Source organism: Gallinula chloropus (assembly GCF_964237585.1).
Source record: "Gallinula chloropus genome assembly, chromosome: 3".
Lineage (NCBI taxonomy): Eukaryota > Metazoa > Chordata > Aves > Gruiformes > Rallidae > Gallinula > Gallinula chloropus.
The window spans coordinates 40,068,109-40,088,888 of NC_140087.1; the positions used below are offsets into that span (position 1 = coordinate 40,068,109).

At 46.7% G+C, this 20,780-nt stretch overlaps 1 protein-coding gene across 1 annotated transcript; it reads left to right on the forward strand.

Annotated features, from left to right (window-relative positions):
- Nucleotides 1-15,998: 15,998 nt before the first annotated feature.
- On the forward strand, nucleotides 15,999-20,462 carry FAM89A (family with sequence similarity 89 member A; the record flags this gene model as incomplete). Its single annotated transcript, XM_084261386.1, has 2 exons — nucleotides 15,999-16,250; nucleotides 20,304-20,462. 2 exons carry the CDS (start codon nucleotides 15,999-16,001, stop codon nucleotides 20,460-20,462), a joined length of 411 nt encoding a protein of 136 aa, XP_084117512.1.
- Between the last annotated feature and the right edge of the window lie 318 nt (nucleotides 20,463-20,780).

Below are 20,780 nucleotides of genomic sequence, written 5' to 3' on the forward strand. Positions count from 1 at the left end.
TAAGCTAAAACTTGGGTGATAAACAGGTTGGCCCACATGTAGTGACATCATTAATTAAGTCATTATTTGAGACAACAGAAGTCTCAGAATAGTAGTAGAATTTTTTGTTCCATGCATGTAAACCCATTCTCTGTGAGTAAGACACAAGACATACCTGTGGATCAGCTCTGAGTAATTTCAGCCTGCTTTTCTGTAGCTCCATCACAACCCAGTGAAGGTAGATGGGATTTGGGGGTGAACAAGGTCTGGAGAAATTCTGGAAGAGGCTGCTGAGATGACTCCAGTGAGACCAGAAAGGCACTCATCTTCCCCTTGCTTCTTCCTCCTCAATATTTAAAATTTCAAATATTTGTACTGAGTCATTTGTCATGTTCTAAGACACCCAGTTCAATGGTATTATATAATAAGAAATTAAAACTATTTCCCCTGTGCATTAGTTTTTATTTTACATCTCTATTTTAAAAAACAAAGATAGTATGTCTTGAGTCGGGAATACAGCAAGCAGCTGCCTTCCCATTCCAGCAGTACAAATACAGCATGACAAACTCCATCCATATGTACACACACCCCCACACCCCCCTCGGCCTCCACAGCTGTTAATAAATATGTATTTTACATTTAGCTAGTAACTGCCATTCAAGGTTTCTTTCCAGATGCTCAGGGACGAGTCAAACATTCCTTTGATTTTATTTTTAATGTGCTTCCCCATATCAGCAGCTAGCAAAAGGAGCTCCTTTGATAGCAGAAGAGACAGCCAGTGGTGATTAAAACAAGCGAGCGTCCTGGGGAAGCGTTTGAAGTGAACTGCTGACCCTGATCAAAGCACAGGTAATGTAAGCGATGTGAGGTGAGGAAGAAGAAATCCTGTCCTTATCATAGAATCATAGAATGGTCTGGGTTGGAAGGGACCCCAAGGGTCACAGAGCTCCAACCCCCCTGCCACAGGCAGGGACACCAACCTCCAGGCCTGGATCTACACAAGGCTGCCCAGGGCCCCATCCAACCTGGCCTTGAACACCTCCAGGGACGGGGAATCCACTACCTCTCTGGGCAGCCTGTTCCAGCACCTCACCACTCTTTCTGTAAAAAACTTCCCCCTAATACCTAATCTAAACCTTCCCTCCTTTAGTTTTAGTCCATTCCCCCTTGTCCTGCCATTATCTGCTCTTTTAAAAAGTCGAATCCCCTCCTGCCTATAAGCTCCCTTCAGGAGCTGGTCCTTCATTAACCAGTACATGCTCTTGGAGAAAATGGGCAACATCTGGTACGAAGGCCTTTTCTCCAGGCCCATCATTTGGTCTGGTAAGAAGCGCCGTGTCTCCCTGCCTGTGTGGCCTGTCTTGCATTCACAGGCCACTGCTGCTACGGCAGAGGGAAGCCTTGCTGACAGGACTGATTGGTGCCTCACCGTTTAACAGCTTAGGGGAATAATCTTGGATCTTAATCACTCCTTTCCAGCTCATGTTTGCAAAGGGTTCGCTGCTTCTCAGCTCTTCCTCATCTCTCAGCAGCAGCTTCCTCCACCTTGAGGACTTGTGACCTCCACGGGGAAGGAGGCCGGGCTGATGCCAAGAGTACGTGTGGTACTGCAGAGGGAAAATGGTGGGGCAGGGAGGGAGAAGGGAAAGGTGGTTAAATGGGATGAGAATTTCTGCAAAGGCGGCATTTGACATAGAGATGGGCGACAAGAGGAAGAGGAAAGAGCCTTGAGGTCGTGTTTGGGCTATATAAAGACTTAAACCAGACTTGGGGATTAGACTTGATTTACCCTGAACATCACTTGGGTGCCTCAGAGAATTGTGGGATGGGACTGAAGGGGTGGGAGGCAAGTACAAGTCCTGGGAGGGCAGCGTGGATCTTTTGTGAGAAGTTTGTTTCCAACAACCTTCCTTTCACTGGGGGGTGTGTGAGGTTCCTCTGGGGCAAGGAGCAAGGAAAAGGATGAGAGGGACAAAACATTAAATCAAGCCTTTTTTTTTTTTTTTTGGTGATAGTAAAGCGAATCCTTTAGTGAAGCATTTTGATTGAAGGTAACACTGGCACGTGCTCTGGATGCAGATCTGCCAGTTTGCTTCCAAACCGTCTGTGATCAGGGGAATATTTTCACCTGTTCAGCTGCCAAACAGGCCAGCAAGCAGGAGTGAGACAGGGTGGCTAACTAATTTCCAAATGTCAAGGTTTGCCTTTAGGAGGCAGGTTGCTCATGTGATGACAGCGCCTTGGGCAAGGGGACTGTTACTGCTCTCAGGATGCTGCACTCCGCTCCTGAAGTCTCATCACACAGTAATCCCAGAGGAAGGCAACTTCACCTGTTTCTTCAGGGGCTGTTTTTTCTCCATCTGTGTAATACTGTGTAAAAAGGTGCTGCAATGTCACCTGCACTTTCCTTGTCAATAGCTGAGCTATTGTTACAGATCATAGTTTTGTACCAGCATGTAGCCCTTCATTCTTCTCACAGACAGATACAGTACATCATGTACAAGACTCTCCAGAGAGCATGTAAAGTGGAACAACAACACGCTCCCAAATGTATTCTCTCAGAGAGAGAGAGAATTTCCTGAAATAAACACATCTATCTAATCCTTCCCTCTTCTTGCAGACAAACACCTGAGAAAAGAGGTGAGATTGTAACTTTTCCCTGAAAGCCACTCCAGAGTCCTTCCCTGACTAGGACATGGCACAGCAGAGGTCTTCTCTGGGGACACTGCACAGCCCTGGCACATTGGACCTAGGCACATGCCTTGTAAACCCAACAGCTCTGAATGAAAGACTTGACTCTGTGGCAGTCAAAAATCAAACCCTGAGGAATATGCAGAAGTAAACAAGAAACTGCCATAGCTGTTGAGAATTAGGGTGTCAGAAATGTCCATCAGTTACTGCCCTTCAGAAGGCTTGGACTGCAAGCCATCGGGTGGTGTTGGCAGCTGCATTCTGCCGTGGCTTCTGTGGAAACTCTTGGGGGTGCTGCAAAATGGGTTAACACCATCCTTAAGTCACATACATATGGGTAACAGAGGAAGAGCTACATGGAAAGATCCAGAGAGATGTGAATGGAAAAATAAGAGCTCTTCACTATATACATCAACAGAAAATTGAGAAGAAATGGGGGAATGAGAGCCTCCTGTCCCCTGTGTGCATTTTAGCATCGCTGTTCTTGCTTTCCTCTTTTCTCCTTTCTTTTGGCTTCTCCTTTATGTCTTGCTGGCCATTTTAATGACTGTTTTAAAGGTGCTATTTTCTCAGCACTGTTTCCAGCAAACTTTTCTTTCCCTTTGCCACATCTTTCTTTTCCTTTCTTTCTTGTCTCACTAGTTACACACCTCACCCTGCTGCTAGGGCGATAGCCCACAGATGCACACTTCAAATTTACGAATTCCCCCCCATTATCTTTGCTCCAGCCAAAGCCCCAGTGATCTTTGAACTCGGCTCCTTCTTCCCTGCAGAGGTCTTAGCCTCACAAGAGGCACCACGTCTCTCTTTACATCTTTCTTATTTCACTGCCTCCTTTTAAACGTCATTATCTCTCTTTTCCACCACCAACACAACCACCTCAAAGCTGCCCCTAGGTTTCTCATCTGCCAACCTCTCTCGAGACCTTCCTCATTGAACTGCCCATAGGGATCCCTGCAAAGATCACAAGAGCAGTAGAAGCCCCTGTCAGAGCGATGAAATATGCATTGGCTGTACCTGCACTGATAGCGATAGCCCTTTCCAGCCTCCCATGTCAATCAGGAACTCCGCTGTTCACACGGCATCCTGCGAAGACGCTAAACTAAGCATGGAGTCCTGCAGAGATAATAAGAGCTGGAAGGGCTCCCCTGGTGCTTCACATTACACCAAAGCTTCGAAACGGTAGTGATAAATCTGCTCAGCCCTTGCACGGCAAGGGAGAACGGCAGAATGTCGCGGAACAACTAGTTTAAAGGAGTTTTGGGAATGAGAAGGAGATGCACAGCCCTGGGCTCGGGCGCGAGGGTGGCGTGGAGCACAGGCACAAAGCCTGACAAGCGTCGTAGGAAGAAAAGGACAGAGGAAGGAATTAGAGCCTGGACATTCAAAGGTATGTTAATCAAACCATGTCATGCACAGGCAATCAGGACTAAATCAGCTTTGAAAGGGTTAAATCTGTCTTGGCACCTCACCGCCCCAGACAAGCAGTCAATGTCTGTCCCTAGACTAGAAAGTATTTGGCACCCTGAACCCTCTGTAGTTTTATTAGTTCCTTGGCCCATATTGCCATCATCCTAAACTAGGTCTGGCATAATTTAAGTTACAGGGGACACACATAAGGGAATATACTTGCACACAGGGCTGTAGTCTTTTTGAAAATCATAAAAGCTTAAAGTAGTTAGCAATTTCCCAACCACTGACATCAATAAATTATAGGAGGAGAACGGGCTGGAAGGGAATTGAATCTTCGGGTGAAGTACGAAAAGAAAAAGAGGGCAGGCAGTGCTTCTGTGTTTTCAGAGCAAGGACAGGAGAAGAGTCTGTGACCTCCACACAGGCCTTTGGACAGGTTCTGAGGCACAGCCATGGCTTGCTCTGGGGTGAGGGTGCCAGATTTGAGCTCTTCCTCCTTTTAGCATGGGGTAGCCTGAAAAAACAGCACCTCCAGCCAGGTGATGGACGTGCCCCACCTTCACTGACTTAGCTGATCTGGGACTTTAATGCCTGCGACACCACTGACATTCAAGTATGCAATTCATTTTTCATTAATAAAATCTGCAGATGAAGCTTTTGCTCAGAACCAATGGAGTCTGTTTCAACTGCCTTGAAACAGGATTTTTTTTTAAAAAAAAAACAACAAAGCTAAAAAGAAAACAAGAAGTTGTTTGCTCTGAATGTTCATGCAACAGTCAGCTTTAACTTGATTTTTCTTCTGTTTTTATAAAACCATTTGCTTCTACACCAGAAAACAGATGATGCCAGCTAAACACAGATTTATGCCAGTATGACTTTAATGACTTCAGTGGAGTTGAATTAAGTGATGTATTTAGCCTGGTTTCCTTCTTTCTGTTTTTGATAAATTAACCGGTTGTGATCATGGGTTTTTAATAAACTGGCAAGGTCTGATTTCTTCTTACAGTGGTGGGCTCCCTACCTGAGGAGAATAAAACAAGATTTACTAATACCATGACTTTTAGTCGTCTTTCGACCTACATTGTTCTTGCTTATATTTCACTCAAGGGTTTAATATTTTAGTTATCATTTTATTTATTGTCTAATTACCAGTAGGAATGAAGCACTGTGTGATGATGGAGAAGAATTACCATAGGAGCAATGTTTAAAAGGAAGCAGTTGTACAGTTCTGTCAACTGGGAGGAGAGGAAGAGCCAGAGGGGCAAAGTCCTTTGTTCAGGCTAGGCTGCTCCTCTTATCTGAGAGGACAAAATTAAGACAGTAGGGCATTGCCAGGCTGCACTTCCACTGCCATCTGAAAAGTGCCCAGGGGAGTTGCGCTCTGTTAGCTGAAGCTATTTTCCTTCCCATCTGCTCAAGCTGATTTAGAGAAGTGCGTTATGCAACCTCACTGCTCTGCTGTAGTCCTGCTATGCTGAGGTTCGACTGGATGTGGCAGCGCACATAGCACTTCTAGGAGGAGTTTTGAGGAAAAGGAGTGATCACATCAAGGCTTTTCAGTCTTGGTATATGGCAAAGTGGGTACAGGGAGGAGGAGAAGGAAGTAAAATTAAGAAAATTCCTGAGGAAAGCCAAAGATTATAACCAAGGAAGACTGAAGTACACTCAACTGTATGAGCAAGAAGGAATAAGAGCATGAAAAGCAACCAGGACAAGACTAAGGACACATTACCTGCACAGCCTGGGGGTTTGGCAGCCAAACAGTGATGTTATCACACACCAACACTGCCAGGCACAGTCACCTGCAGTCCTTCAGAGAGCCCGTGTCACTGCCACTGTGTCTGTATAAATCACACACACACATTAAGCGCTTGCCCTTGGCTATCCAAAAATAAAGCATTTTAGTGGATATCTGTGAAAAGTGATAAAACATTCCTATTAATGTTTAGTTTAACGAAACCCTTCAAATTCCCTACATTGTCTGTTATGAAACTATCTGACGGTGTCCTTTACACAGGCTGGTGTTACAAACGACAACATCCTTCCGGATCTTTGTTTATGTCACAATTATGCACCTCCCGGCTCCATTTGGTACATAAGTGCTGCTCTAAGGACCTAGTTCTGAAATTATAAAAAACCCCACAGTATTTATAAGCTATTAGTTGTTTATATTTTGATTTGTGACAGTTCACCAAAGTGATATAAAATTATCTTCTTACCTCTCTCTCTCTCTGCCTCAAAATAATATCAGAGCAAAGAATGACTCGGCAAGAATAAATTTGGTAAATATAAATGGCTCCATCAAAAGAGTGACTGCCAGAGGATGCAAGTACCTTGTTTTCAGAGCACTGACAGAATTATGTCGGTTCTATTCTAGAAACTAACACTAAACTATCTAATCTTGGAAACATAAGAGCCGTTTCTCTTTATATTTTGCTTACAGTTGAAAATTGACAAGAATTGTGATGTAACTTAAAAGTTATTTCAGGTTACTGATATTCCAAAAAGTGCTGAAAAAATCATAATTCATTCAAAAGCCATTGTACTCCAGAAAGTGACCATGTGAAGAAGAGAAGTGGAACTTCAAATGTGTACACCTTGCACTCCAAATTTTCCTTCTCACACTGTAAAACTATTCTGGTTTTACCCTGCCACAGTTTTTGAACACCAAAGGAATAGAAGATGGTTCCTTTTGCCTGCCTGACTTGTAAACTCAAAAGCTGCAAAAATCCTGTGCCACTTTCATCTCATTAGGACTCTTTAGGCATGCAAATGGAAATCAAGTTATTTATGGGCCTTCAAGATGACTTTCAGGATGTATTTTTCAATATTCTCTACATTCATACAACAGTACAAAGTTGCTGGTTCCTGATGCACTAGGCATACAGAAGGGAAGAAATGGGTGTCTGTAAAGCAATCAGCTTGTACAACATCATGCGATCGAAAGTTCGATACCCTGGTACGCGTGGGACTGGCGAGCAGTGGTGTTTCTGGTGGCTCCTGTTCAGGCAGGCTTCTGTCTTGGCCAATTCAGCAAAGAAAGACAAAGAATCATTTAGTTTGCATTTGTCCATGCAGAATGGCTCTTATTTTTCCAGGCTTGCCAAAAACATTTCAGAAATCCCTGTTCTTTCCTTCTAACCCATTTGTGTACCTGTTTGTTCCTGTCTATGACTGATTACGGCTGCAGCGATCGGCTTGATCTGATCTCACTTCCAGCACAGACGTTTGGTCATCGCAGCTTCCCTTCTTTGCGGATATTTGTTATCACATTTCCCCCTGGATGGGCTTTAGTCTTTTGTTTGGTTTTGCTTTAGGTTTTGGTTTCCTTTTGCATCCTTAATAGATTCTGCAGACTGTTTAAGGGTTTCGGCTCTCTCAGTGCGATGCTCCAGACGGCAAAGAAAAGGCTGGATTACTGTATGGTTTGATCCTGCCACTTGTGTGAGTGTCTCCAGGGACAGGACAGGTGTCTAAGGTGTGAGGAAGAATCCTTGCACTCCAGCACAATTCCCGCCTGGCAGTGATGGCTGTTGGCACTACAGCTCTTTCCCAACAGCTCCGCCGAGGAAGAACAAGTCTGGAAAGCTGGAGGGACCTCAGGGAGGGAAGCTGACCTGAGCCTTTGGATCCCCCAGTGCTTTGGGGGTGTTTCTCTTGGTGTAGGCATCTGTGCGGAACAACAAAGTTTAGTTGCAGTAAAGGGAAAAGGGTGATTGTGTTGAGAGGCGCACACAAGAGCTCAGCACGTGATGAAAGGGAGCATCCTCTCTCTGGGCAGGCACTTGGGTAGGAGTCAGCAAAGTAGCCACGCAGTTTGCAGGGGTGTTTCTAATAGAAAAGGAGGGAAAGAAGGGGGGCAAATTGTTTTTCTGCTATTTGAAATGTGATCTGCTTTGATAGTATTTCTCTGATGGGTTCATGTCAGGTAGAAATCTGATACTGTAAGTGCTTATGCCAATAAGTTATTTTCAAACGTTATATTTGCTGCATGGAATATGTCTGACTTTTAAATCCCAACAGTATTTTTAAATTATTCTTTTGCCCATGCAATGAAAAAGTTGATTGTCTATGCTAAACAAGGCTCAGTCTTGTTGCTGTTTGGGTGCCGTGTACTAAAATGCTGCAAGAAGCGACGATCATAGTTCAACTGGCAGCACATCTGCCTCTGAGTCAGTAATTACCGAGTGCCTGTGCATTGAATTTAGGGGTCACTGGGCTGCTGAATGTGCTGTTCTTGTATGAAATATGAAACAAAAATTCTAATCACTTGTTGGCCATTAAATAACTGGTGACAGCTTTCATCAGAGACTCACAATAGCTTTGCTCCTCTAACTGAGCCAGGTAATTACATTCTCTCTACCTAAATGAACTTTCAATTACAGAGAGTACTTTTCTCCTCTAAACTGTTTAGAATTAATGCTATGCACTGTTAAATTATTGCCCTTGTCCCACCACAGAGGCAGCTCAATTTCAGCGCAAGACAAAGAGATCCAGGTCCATACAAGGATGCCCCATGGTTGGTCCACACAAGCTTTGGCCCAGCTTTGATTCGGTTTCTGGGTGCTGTGCCATCTGGCATCACTGCAGCCTCGTTCCATCCTGTGCAAGCCTGGCTGCTGGAAGGAAGAGGCCCTACTGAAACCTGCTCATCTCTCTCCCCATGTGATAGCTCCCACAGGAGCATAGGCTGGCTGTACCGCCACCAGAGAATAAGTGTAGTATGGAGGGCAGTGTGGCATAAGGGCATTTGGCCTGGTCAAACTGGAGGGTAGGGAATCTTTATTTATTTTTAAGGGCCTTGGTTTTGCATTTGATTATCCAGCAGTTCAGTCCAGGCACAAACCTGCCTACTTGCACTGTGGGAGAGGAAGGTCATTTTTCCTGAGCACGGGTGCATCTGAATACATCTGAATGGAAATTTGTGCCCCCCCTCCCCAGCAAGCATTCTAACCGCTCACAGCTGAAGAGAAGTCTTTATCTCCTGAGCAGTGTAATCCACATCTCTCTTATGGAAATAGAAGGAAGAAGCAAGAAATATGATCTCTTTATTAATATTAGTTTGGCATAACAATGTATAAAACCTTCTACATGTGACCATTTTAAAGAGAAATAAGCAATGCTTTTTTTTAAAAAGGACTGCCTACTACTCCTTGCTCAAAACCTCCTTGGGGCAGGTATCAACCTGCTGGGGAATGGTGCGATATTCTGCACGCTGCAAGCCCACATCCTCCTTCCCTCTTCCCTGCGCCCGCAGGCGCCCCTGTTGAGCGGTGCTTCCTGGCTGCCCTGCAGTTCTGCCTGCAGATTTACAACTCCCGTCATTTTCACCTCAGACGACCTCGGCCCAGCTTAAGCAGCATCCTCCAGATTTGACCCCGACGCAGATCTCGCTAAAGGAAAGGGTCTGCTCAGTGTCACTGGGATAATAAGACAAATACCCTTAAAGCCTGTAGCTCTGATCCCCCGGCTATCTGCTTTCAGTAATCAGATTCTGGAAAGCTGTTACTGTAAGTCAAGTCGGTGCAGCTGAGAGTAAGGGGTGTGGTGTTGTGAGGCTAACAAACTGAACTAACGCAGAGCAGCAGTAACAAATGCCCCCTCGAGCCATCTTTTTGAAGAGGCAGAGCCTTATCAGAACTGTGTTAAACTCGGAGGGAAATAAATTCAAAAGGCACTTTGAAGTCCTTTTCTTTTGTATTTTTGACACGGTAAAAGGAGACGGAGGGAAGATGTTCAGAGCCATTAAGAGCCGTGGGCATGAGGCTAGTTTATTACGTAATCATCTCACAAAACTCTGCTGAGTTCTTTCATGCCTATGAATTTTCATATAATACTGAAATTATTAACCCCTACAACCTGCTATTGTTTTGCATTGAATTTTATTGGAGTTTCTCCCTGTATGAAACACTAAAATCATAGAATCATAGAATGGCATGGGTTGGAAGGGACCCCAAGGATCACAGAGCTCCAATCCCCCTGCCACAGGCAGGGCCACCAACCTCCAGGCCTGGATCTACACAGGGTTGCCCAGGGCCCCATCCAACTTGGCCTTGAACACTTCCAGGGATGGGGCATCCACCACCTCTCTGGGCAGCCTGTTCCAGCACCTCACCACTCTCTGTAAAAAACTTCCTCCTAAGATCTAATCTAAACTATCCTTCCTTTAGTTTTAATCCATTCCCCCTTGTCCTGCCATTGTCTGTCCTTTTAAAAAGTTGAATCCCCTCCTGCTTATAAGCTCCCTTCAGGTACTGGAATGCTGCAATGAGGTCCCCCCGCAGCCTTCTCTTCTCCAGGCTGAACAAGCCCAGCTCCCTCAGCCTCTCTTTGTAGGGGAGGTGCTCCAGCCCTCTAATCATCTTCGTGGCCTCCTCTGAACCCTCTCCAACAGTTCCACATCCTTCTTGTACTGGGGGCCCCAGACCTGGACACAGGACTCCAGATGGGGCCTCACGAGGGCAGAGTAGAGAGGGACAATCACCTCCCTGTCCCTGCTGGCCACCCCTCTTCTGATGGAGCCCAGGATACCATTGGCCTTGCGAGCTGCAAGAGCACACTGCTGGCTCATGTTAAGTTTCTCATCCACCAGAATCCCCAAGTCCTTCTCAGCAGGGCTACTCTCCAGGAGCTCTTCTCCCAGGCTGTATCTGTGTCTGGGATTCTCCCGGCCCAAGTGCAGCACCTGACACTTGGCAGTGTTAATGGTCTGCTTCAATGGCGCGTGTCGCTAATGACCACAGAAATCCTGAAGATAAGGACATTGTAGGAATGCACATGTGGTGTGGTCTAAACTCTTCTTTTTTCTGCTAGAGTTCACATAATGGGGAAGAATCTATGTGACTGGAGGGGGAGGGGGGGGAAAAAAGACAGTTACCGCTACATCTAATTTAATAAAATGAGAGGACAGAGTGTGGAGGCTTTAAAACCAATGTTGCAGAGCACTGAGTGATGTAGTGTGGAAAAGATTTATGGTTTGATCTAAGGTTAAACAGAGGAGCGAGCAAGCCAGATTTTGGCATCATCAGGAAAATAAATGGTTGGTTACCTTAACTGTAAGTCCCATCGACTTTACTATCAGATCAAGTCCTTATTTTCTCCTGAGCATGACCCCTCCTGAGCCAGAATTTCTCATATGAAAGTATGGGCTTCAATTCTTTTCACGACACCAATGAGCAGCACTTGGTAACTGATTGCACTGTCAAAAAACAGGGAAAGAGAAGAATTAGACCCCCCATCCTTGCAGAAATATAAGTGCCTATTTGCCACGTGCATGTGCTCTCTGGATTTCCATGCTGCTTCTCACTGCTTTACACTGGGCATGGATTAGTTTAGAACTCCATTATCATCCTCATTGTGAAAAGGAGAGAGGAAAGAGAGCTCTGCTTTGAGTAGCTGCCACTTGCAAGAAAAAGAGGGGGGACAGGGGTGAGGGGAGTAGCCCTACATGCAGATTGCTGCTGGCTGGAAGATGCCTTCAGGGGTGAAACTGTTACTCACAGGCACTTACAGACCTCTACACACCAGTCCCTATGTGTGAACTCTGATTCCTGCTACCTTCTGCATCTGTTGCCCTCACCCTGCCCAGTCCAGAACACCTTCCTTGTGAGGAGAGGCTGAGGGAGCTGGGTGTCTTTAGCTTGGAGAAGAGGACAATGAGGGGTGGCCTCATCAATGTTTATAAATATGTAAAGGGCAAGAGTCAGAAGGATGGAGCCAGGCTCTTCTCAGAGATGTCCAGTGACAGGACAAGGGGCAAGCTGGAACGCATGAGGTTCCATGTGAGCATAAGGAAGAACTTTTTTACTGTGAGGGTGGCAGAGCACTGGGACAGGCTGCCCAGAGAGGTTGTGGAGTCTCCTCTGGAGACATGCATTCCTGTGTGACCTAATCTAGGTGATCCTGTTCTGGCAGGGGGACTGGATCTTTCGAAGCCCCTTCCAACCCCTGCCATTCTGTGATTCTGTGATTCATGGCAGCTGAAGTGAGAGGGACAAAAACCAAAAGGCAGGGAGGGACAGGAACTGAGGCATTGAGACCATAGCTAAGAGACACTGGAACAGGGTCTGTGCAAGGACAGGAACTGGTGCAAAGCAGCAACAGGGGCAAGAGGAACAGGCTGGGTGACCAAGTGGCACGTGCAAGGGTTCATAACCACAAGAATGCATTTCATCAGGAACTTCAGACTGAAGCCTGGATCCCCAAATCTTCCTAATTCTGTGTTTCTAGCAGTTAGTTCTGAACCCCACAGGCAACGACTGAGATCCTTCTTGGGTATCTGTGTGGTAGCAGACCCACACAAATATAACAGCCCACTATTGCCCCTGTTTGTTCAGGGAGCTTAAATAGGAGAGAGCTCAGCTGTGGTGTGTCAAAAGCAGGACGACCATTTTTTTGCTAAAACCACTTTTTGATGAAAAACAGTGCCTAAGAGTTGAACGATCTTTGGCTTGAAAATTCCGTTTGGATATGCCACCATGTGGAGTTGTATACAAGGTGCCAACTATGCCCAGCATTACTGAAATTCTCCTTGGCCAAAGGACTGAATCTCACGTCGTTCCCAGGGCACCACAGAACGGGGTGATCTCTGTTCCCTCACATACCAGTGATGAAAGCCATCGGCCTCATGAGAAATGGAGAACGTTGGGGCACTCTGATTACAGGTGAAAATGGAAGAGTAATGCATGTGTCACCAGTTGTTAATCTGGCTTGCATATGCTCAGCTTGTGATACCTGGAGCCTGCCCTGTCCTTGACAAGCGAGTTAAGCCAGTGAGAGACCTCCTGCAGACAAAATAGATTTTAAAAGGCCAATAGTACTGACAGATGAGCTTGGGTGCATCTTGTTTGGCAAGTTTGGCATATCCCTGCCACACAGCAGACAAAATGTGACATTAGCCACATCACTGCAAAATCTGAACTCTTACTTTAAATCTCTGATGAAGGCAGCTTTGAGCAAAGGTGCTGCTTTGCACAGGGTAGCTTGAAGTGGAGGCACACATCCTTCTGTCAGCTCTGCTGGGGGAAAAATTATCCCTAAGAATCACAAACTAATTCACTTGGAATCAGTCAAAGTTTTTACTGTGACTTTAGCTCCCTGTGTCCTGGTTCCCAGTGTGGATAACAATACCACCTTCTATCACAGGGATGTCATAAGGAAGAATTCATACAATCAATCACAGAAGCACAGGCTGGTTTGGGCTGGACAAAGCTCATCTAGTTCCAACTCCCCTGCTGTGGGCAGACACACCCTCCACTAGCCCAGGTTGCCCAGTTCATCAGCATCTGTAGGTAAGTTAGTTATTAAAGTGGAAAGCACCACAGGAAAGGCTGTGGAAAACAGTTTTAATTTATCAGTTAAAAAAATAATAATACTCACCCATGAATACAGAAATATGAATTAAAAATATACCATAGTGCATTTGTGTAAGAAAATGCTATGGGACACCTTTCTTCTGGCACTTCCTAATACTTTATGACATAAACTACATGCATTTTTAACGTGGGTCTTTTTAGGTAACCTCCTTAACAAAGGACAGTTAAGACAAGTAACACATAACTGCAGTTTAAGTGTAGGAACCGACAGGTTTACACAGCCAATGAAAGCTTACTCTGTAACCAAAAGATGTAACTGCAAAGGACTCTGGCTTCCATTATCACCATGTTATAACTAGGTCAGACTAAATAAAGCAGTAGATTTAGATGTTAAGGGATAGTTATGAATCTAATATGAATGAAGGCTAGATAAGGTTGCCAACTGAGGGAAGAGTTGCCGAGAACCCAAGAAAGCTGTGGGATTTTTATTTTTTTTTTCTTTTTCAGCTGACAAAGTTGAGCAGTAAGCCAGCATAAAGATTTCTGCAATAGCAACGATATGGTAACAAGGTGCCTAAAGGACCCGAGTGTGAAGAAAATGCACTTAGAATCTAATGAGATCAGGCAAGCTGAAAAAAATAATTAAGATAAGCTCGTCTAGATAAAATAAGAATATTCACAAGCTTTCCCAAAGAGCTGTCATCTGCAAAAAAAAGAAGGGGGGGGGAGGTTGTGGGGTGTAGTAGAAGGAGAACACATAAATGTAATTGCTAATAAGCAGGGAGATAATACTGTGCCTACACCCTTAGTGAACCAAATCGATATTTTTGCTGTCAGGCACTATTGGTCTGGAAGGATGAGGGGGGTTTTGATGCTTTTAATCTACAATAGGCATGGGGTTTAATGCCTTCAGTTTCATAAGAGCTATCAGCAGTATTTTATTTTTCACAATCAATCTGGGCAGAAGTGGCACTGTTACAAATAGGACAAAAATTATCCTTGACTCTTTAAGTACAAAGCATTGAAAAGTAGATCAGGTCATCTGAAAAATCAATCCCCAAAGTAGCGCACAAACACAACAACTGGAAGAAGCTTCCTCCGCTGTAAGTGGGCTTAAAGCAACTGGCACAGAGTTTGATGAAAAAGCCACCAAGTCTGGGAAAAAAACCTGAAAATAACACAGAGGCTCTAGCTCAAAATGCCTTGTCTGGTTAGTTATTGGAGAGATAAACCCCACAAACAAAAGCGGGGCTGTGACAGCAGGACTCCACCTTTAAACAGCCTGGCTTTGTAACGGCAGCATGTTCCAGCTCTGTACCCTGCTCCAGTTTGGATTTTTCAGTCTCTGGCTCCAAGCTGCTGCAGAAATATGGAAAAAGCCTCAGGAACTTTCTGCCAGACTCAGTGAGCCGCAGAAGCCATTAATATAGGGCACACACATACTACAAGAACATGACTGTTATATTTAAAGTCAAGCAGCTTTTTACTTTTTAACTTTTCTCAGTTTTCAAATACCCACTTGCCTTGACATCTGGTGTGCCTCAAAGATGCGGGGGGTCAGATTAATGGTCCCAAATTGGCATAATTTATTCAAGAGACTTCAGAGATACAAACACTTCAAGGAAAAAAAAATAAGGGGGGGTTGGGGGAAGGGTAAGAAAGGTGGAAATATAACACTTGGTGTTGGCACGCTGAAGCTGTATTCCCCCAGCACCAGAACTGTGGTGGCTGGCAGTTTCGGGAACTGTGGTGCTACACCTCCCCTGCCTAAAGCCACGCCGTCCTGCAGCATGGCACCCTTCCCACTAGACTCTCACAAAGCACATGGGTATTTCTGTAAGCTCAAGCAATAAACCAAATTAATAATGATAATGATAATAATAATGATAATCTGGAATAAAACCGGAGAGCAATTTCTCTGTCTAACTGAGAGGCCTGATTGGCAGAGCGGGCACACCAAAGTTTGTTTAATTGCAATGTTGGGAGATAAAGGACTTTTGATAAAAAGCTTGGCTGCAAGGACGTGAAGGGCAGTGCCTCGATGGGGAGGGCAGAGCATCTAGACGTTATCAGGCGACTCAAACGACACCATTGTGGCATTTAATCAGCTTTCATGCTTGCTTTCACTGCTATTTCACATCTCCCTCCCCGGCATCCCCGAGACCAGCCCGGAGGTTCAGCCCTGTCCCCGCAGCGGCCTCTCGCCTCTCCCAGCCCTTGGGCAGGCGGCTGCCGCGGGGGTGTTTCTGCGGGTCACACACCCTCCGGCCCCGGCCCGAGCCCCGGGGCTGAAGCGGGGCAGACAGCCGGGCCTTGCCCGAGGGGGTCGCGGGCCGCCGCACGTTGCCTCCGGCAAGGACGCCGTGGTGCAGCGCGGCGCCCAGGCCCGCCCCCAGCGCGTCCCGCACCCCCGGGCACCTGCGGGCCGCCGTCCTCGCTGCCGAGGGCCCCCTGCTTGCCTCCGCCAGCCCCCTCCGCCCCGCCCGCCGGGCCTCTCCCTCCCGCCTCGGCCCGTAGGCGGGGCGGGCTCCGGGCGGCGCCTCCCGCAGAGGGGCCGAGGCGGCTCTTTCCGTCGGTCGCTGCAGGCGCCGCTGCCGCAGCATGAGCGGGCCGGGGTTGCTGGGGCCCGGTGGAGGCGCGGGGCTGCCGCCGCTGCCGAAGAGCCTGAGCGGGCTGCTCAACTCTTCCTCCTCCGGCGGCGGCGGCCAGGGCGGGCGCTGGCGGGACCTGGAGCGGCTCTACGCGCAGAAGTCCCGCATCCAGGACGAGTTGAGCGGCGGCGGCCGAGGCTCGCCGCGGCCGCCCAAGCCTCCCAACCTGGACGCGGCGCTGGCGCTGCTCCGCAAGGAGATGGTGAGCGGGGCGGGCCGGGCCTCGGCGGGGCGGCAGACGTGGCGAGCGGCGGCGGGGGGCGCTGCCACCGCCCAGCGGCTTCCCCCGGGCCGGAAGGACGCTCCGGTACCGGCGGCGGTGGAGCGGGCGGCCGGTGCCGGCTGCGGCGCGTTCGAGCTCGCTGGGGGCGGGCGAGGGGTGCGGGTGCGGGCCCGGCCCCGGCCGGGCGCTGCGTAACCCGGCCCGGTTGCTGCGGGGAGCAGGTACGGTGAGACGCAGCGGTAACGGCACGGCGAGGAGAGTCGGGACCCCCGACTCCGCCAGCCGGGGTCTGCAGCGGCGGGGATCCCCCGTCTGCGCACCGAGAGCCTTTTCAGGAGCGCCTGGTTCAGGGGCGTCCATTTGGACCTGACACCCATTTTAAAGGGCTGTCGCTGAAAAGGGGAAAGAAGAAAGCACCGACTCATTCAGTTCGAGTGAAGCGCAGTTCATCGCAGGGGTTTTTTTTTCAGGACTTGGTTTTGATTGTGCAGCCCGGCGTTATTAGCGAGATTCCTCCGGGCGACCTGGCGCACCTTCTGATCAAACACTGATTTGGGTGTTGGTGCTTTGCGGGTACCAGCTGCAGCTGTAGTGACTAATAATAACCTAAGCATCGTGCCCTTTGTGTCCTGAAACACATCAGGTGGGATGTTGCTGAAAATCTGCCTGCTTTATGCCTGGTTTTCTCACGGTAAAAAGGTGCTTAAGCACAAGCAGCTCTGTGGAAAGCCCTTTCTGTGGATGGAGAAGGAAAGCGTAGTGTGCTGAAACCTTAGTCTGCTGCCAGTGTTTCAACAAGTAGCTCAAATAGAGTTAGAGGTGTCTGTAAAACCCTGTGCTAGCTGCAGTTGCCAGCCTGCATTGAAGCCTAGGAAGCGGGAGTGGCTGTCAACCCCAGGGACGTCTCCTGCAGTGTTCTAAGGGGAAACAAGGATAACCTCTTAGTTGTCTTAATCCTTTCCAAAGAAGCAAAGATAACTCATTATAAAAGTCTAATCTATTTTTCCTAATGGAAAATCAAATTAGATGCTTGTTAAAGTCATTTGACAACTAGGCTTCTTCCCCTTTGATACTCTTGTTAAACTTGGTGATAATTGGATAAAACTCTTCTGAAGAAAATACTTTACCTGTGAACACATCAAAGACCAACAAGCAACAGTCTCCTGGTTCCAGGTGTGCTTTTTTGTGGCCCTTACAGATTAGAGACTTGCGTGCTAATAGGCTGCCTTTCATCGAGTAGGTAATAGCACTTGATACCGAATGCTCTGTCTTGGAGCAGTCAAAGATAGCATTTCTATTCTATTAAAGCAAATAATGAGCTTGCTTTAAATTTTCAATAGTGAGTGGGGAAGAAATGCGTAACAGCATCTCTTCCTGCACGCTCAAGCAAGGCACTGTGTATTTAAGCTTTTAAAGATGAGAAAGTGAAGGATTTAGATGCTTCAGAGGGGGAGGGATGAAAAGAGAGGTCATTTCAGAACTGTGATCTTGGGGAAGAGTCAGTTTGCATGGGACTGCGCATTAGAGGTCGTCTTGCAGGTGCTCTGATGAAACTAGAGTTGCATGTAGATTGGCTGGGATTAAAAACTTTATGCTCGTGCTAGCAGGCTTGAACATTTCTTCAGGCTTTTGCTACCTCAGGGATCACACTGTCAAATTGTCAAGAGCTAGAGGCTGCGTTTTTCTCAATAGACTTACTGTTCTTGTTTGATTGTTTACTACAATGACACTAGTGACAGCTACAGAAAAAATACTGTTAAAGCCTCCTAAATGAATTCTGCTGAGCCATTTCTATCTTGGAGATAGTGCTTAGCATAGAACCAGTCTTCATAGAAAGCACTGCACAGCTTTACAGAGCTAAAACAGGAAAGCTGCTGGTGAAAATGCTCTCACTTTCTTCCGGAGACAAAGAACTGTCTGTCTGTCTGTCTCCAGGTTGAGCTTTCTGGCCCAACTCGCTCCTAATCGCTCTTTGAACAGTTCTTCACCACAGTCTTGTCCTTCAGACATTTAGCTCTGATGCAGGTCTGCCCAGTGGGTCTCATGTTTGCATGCCATAGTGTGAAGTCCAGCTTCACAGCATCCCTTCTTACATGAAGCGAGCAGTTTGTTTAGGTGGGGCAAGCCAAACTTCATCAACTGCCACCTCCAAAGGTTGATGTTCAGACTTTATTCTGGGGCTGGTAAACAGTCATTAGGTTAACAAGTCTGAAGAAATTACTTCAGAAGGGGTAGATGGAGGAGTCTGGATATGGTATGGATACCTCCCTTTTATTTTCCCTCCTGCAGTCTTGTTTGGTTGGTTGTTTTGCTGTTTTGAGAAACTTTGCAGAAGGAGATTTGCACAAGTGCTGTTTCCTCTTGCAGAGTAGAAAGCAAGGAAGAGTAGCAGATGCTTCCTGCAGAGTGCATGCTTAAACAAGGGGAGAGAAAGGTGTCGTGTTTGTTACAGAGGAAAAGAGAGATGGGTAAGAAAAGCAGTGCGTGGTCCTGAGGTGGTGCAAAAGCTTGTCAGTAAGCTCCTGGCAGCCTGTGCAGCGTTACGCCTCTTGTTCCATGTCCTGAAGTCCTCGTGTTCCGCTGTACAGGACATCATGTCTTGGCTTCATGACCTCATCAAGTAATTTGGGTTGGGCCTGAAAGATGCCGTATCCTATTTTACTGAGCTGGATGGGCATTGTGGTGCGTGATACATCTTATTTAATTTTGTTTTATCCCCCTTCCATCTTTAGAGAAAGGATCTGGTAGAATAGTTCATCAAAGCCAAAGGAAGATCTTCACACTAGCCTCTTGTGGTTTTACTGTGTGCCAGGTGTATCTGCCCTTATAATTTAGTTATGTAAGCAGAGATTTTTGGGGTAAGAGTCTTCATTTTGGGTAAAATGTAGCCTGGACTCCAAGGCTGCGGCAGAGGCTACTAACATGATGATTTTTATTCTTTTTTCCTCTGAACATGAGTTATATCAAGAACTTTTATTTGATGAAACTGAGGCTCATTAGATACAGGCTGCCAGCTTAACGCTTATTTGAAAACTTAGGCAGGAATGTCTGCCTCTTGAAAGCGTTAAATTGGGTGGTGGTTTTAATTTACTGCAAGGCAAAAGCTAGATTTAATTTGATCTGACTTGGATAGGTGACAATATGAAATGAGCACTCGGTTTTGTTGCCAGAGAGGGGAGCTGCTTCGAGTTAAATGACAAGCTTTGTTTTGCTCTGCGGTGCAAAGGTCAGGTACTGGTTTTGCACCTGACCTGAAGAAGTAGGTTACAAAACAAATGTTTTCTAATGTTGCTCCAAATCTTTAACTAGCTCTGGAACTAATATTTTAGAAGTTTGGGGACCAAAATATTAGGTGCTTAGTTATAAATCAGGCTTGTGCTCGAGTAGCATGTGAAAATATTCTTAAGATTTGCAGGCTATGATGTATGTCCTTACCTCACTTCTGCTTTAGTTCTGTTGCCCTTAGGTAGCATGCTGTACGGTGCTAGGCATACCTGGCCTTGTCAGATGCCTAGGTATGTCAGTACAGAAAACTAGAGTAGAAAATACTTGGCCAGGGAGAGGAAAACCAGCCAGAGCTCCTTTTGCAACTCCAGGCCATTATAAACAAACCCAGAAAGCCCATGATCCTACATGAGGGAGGTGCATGAAGGACTCTCAGCGTTACAGGAAAAGTATGTCTTGTGGGATGAGGAATACAGAGTTTATGAATGTGTCTGTGATGCTTCGGGTAGGACTGAACTGCTCATTGGAAGTTAAGCAGGGCGTTGCAGGATGACAAACTCTTGAAGAAGCCTTTGCTTGTGTTCCGCTGTATCCCCTCACGTTGTTCCTTGTCCTTTCTCCCGCCTTGTCCCACGGGGAGCCTGTCACTTCAGAACATGGATTCTACTTTTGCATTTTGTAACTGTTCAAGGTGGGAAGAAGCTTGATCCTCCTGTTTCGTGGCGAAAGGCACACAGCGTTACGCTGCCGGTGAAGTCACACCCGTAATACTGTTGGCTGATTTGTTCCACTTCTTCCCCCGCTCAGGTTGGCCTTCGGCAGCTCGATATGTCGCTGCTGTGTCAGCTGTACTCCCTGTACGAATCGATCCAGGAATACAAAGGTGCCTGCCAAGCCGACTCTAACGCAGACTGCCCATACGCGCTGGAAAATGGGTTTTTTGATGAGGAGGAGGAGTACTTCTAGCAGCAGGAAGATTCACCTCCAGGCTGACCGAGGTTCTTTCGTCCTTCTCTCCCTGTAATGCACCTCAGCAAGAACGACTGGGACCTGTACGGATCCCTCTTCCTGAGGAGGAACACCCAGCTACCCCCAGTTGTGTTAAATTCACTTATTTTAACAGGCTGTCAGTACAAGTTACTCATGCAAATACCACTTGAGGAAAGTGTTGTACTCTAACTTTTGAAGAGTCCTCAGACATGCTTGACAAGAGTTCTCAGTTTAATTTGCAAGGTGGGTGTTTTCAGCTTACAAACGTTGGTAGCTTATAACTGGAATTTTAGT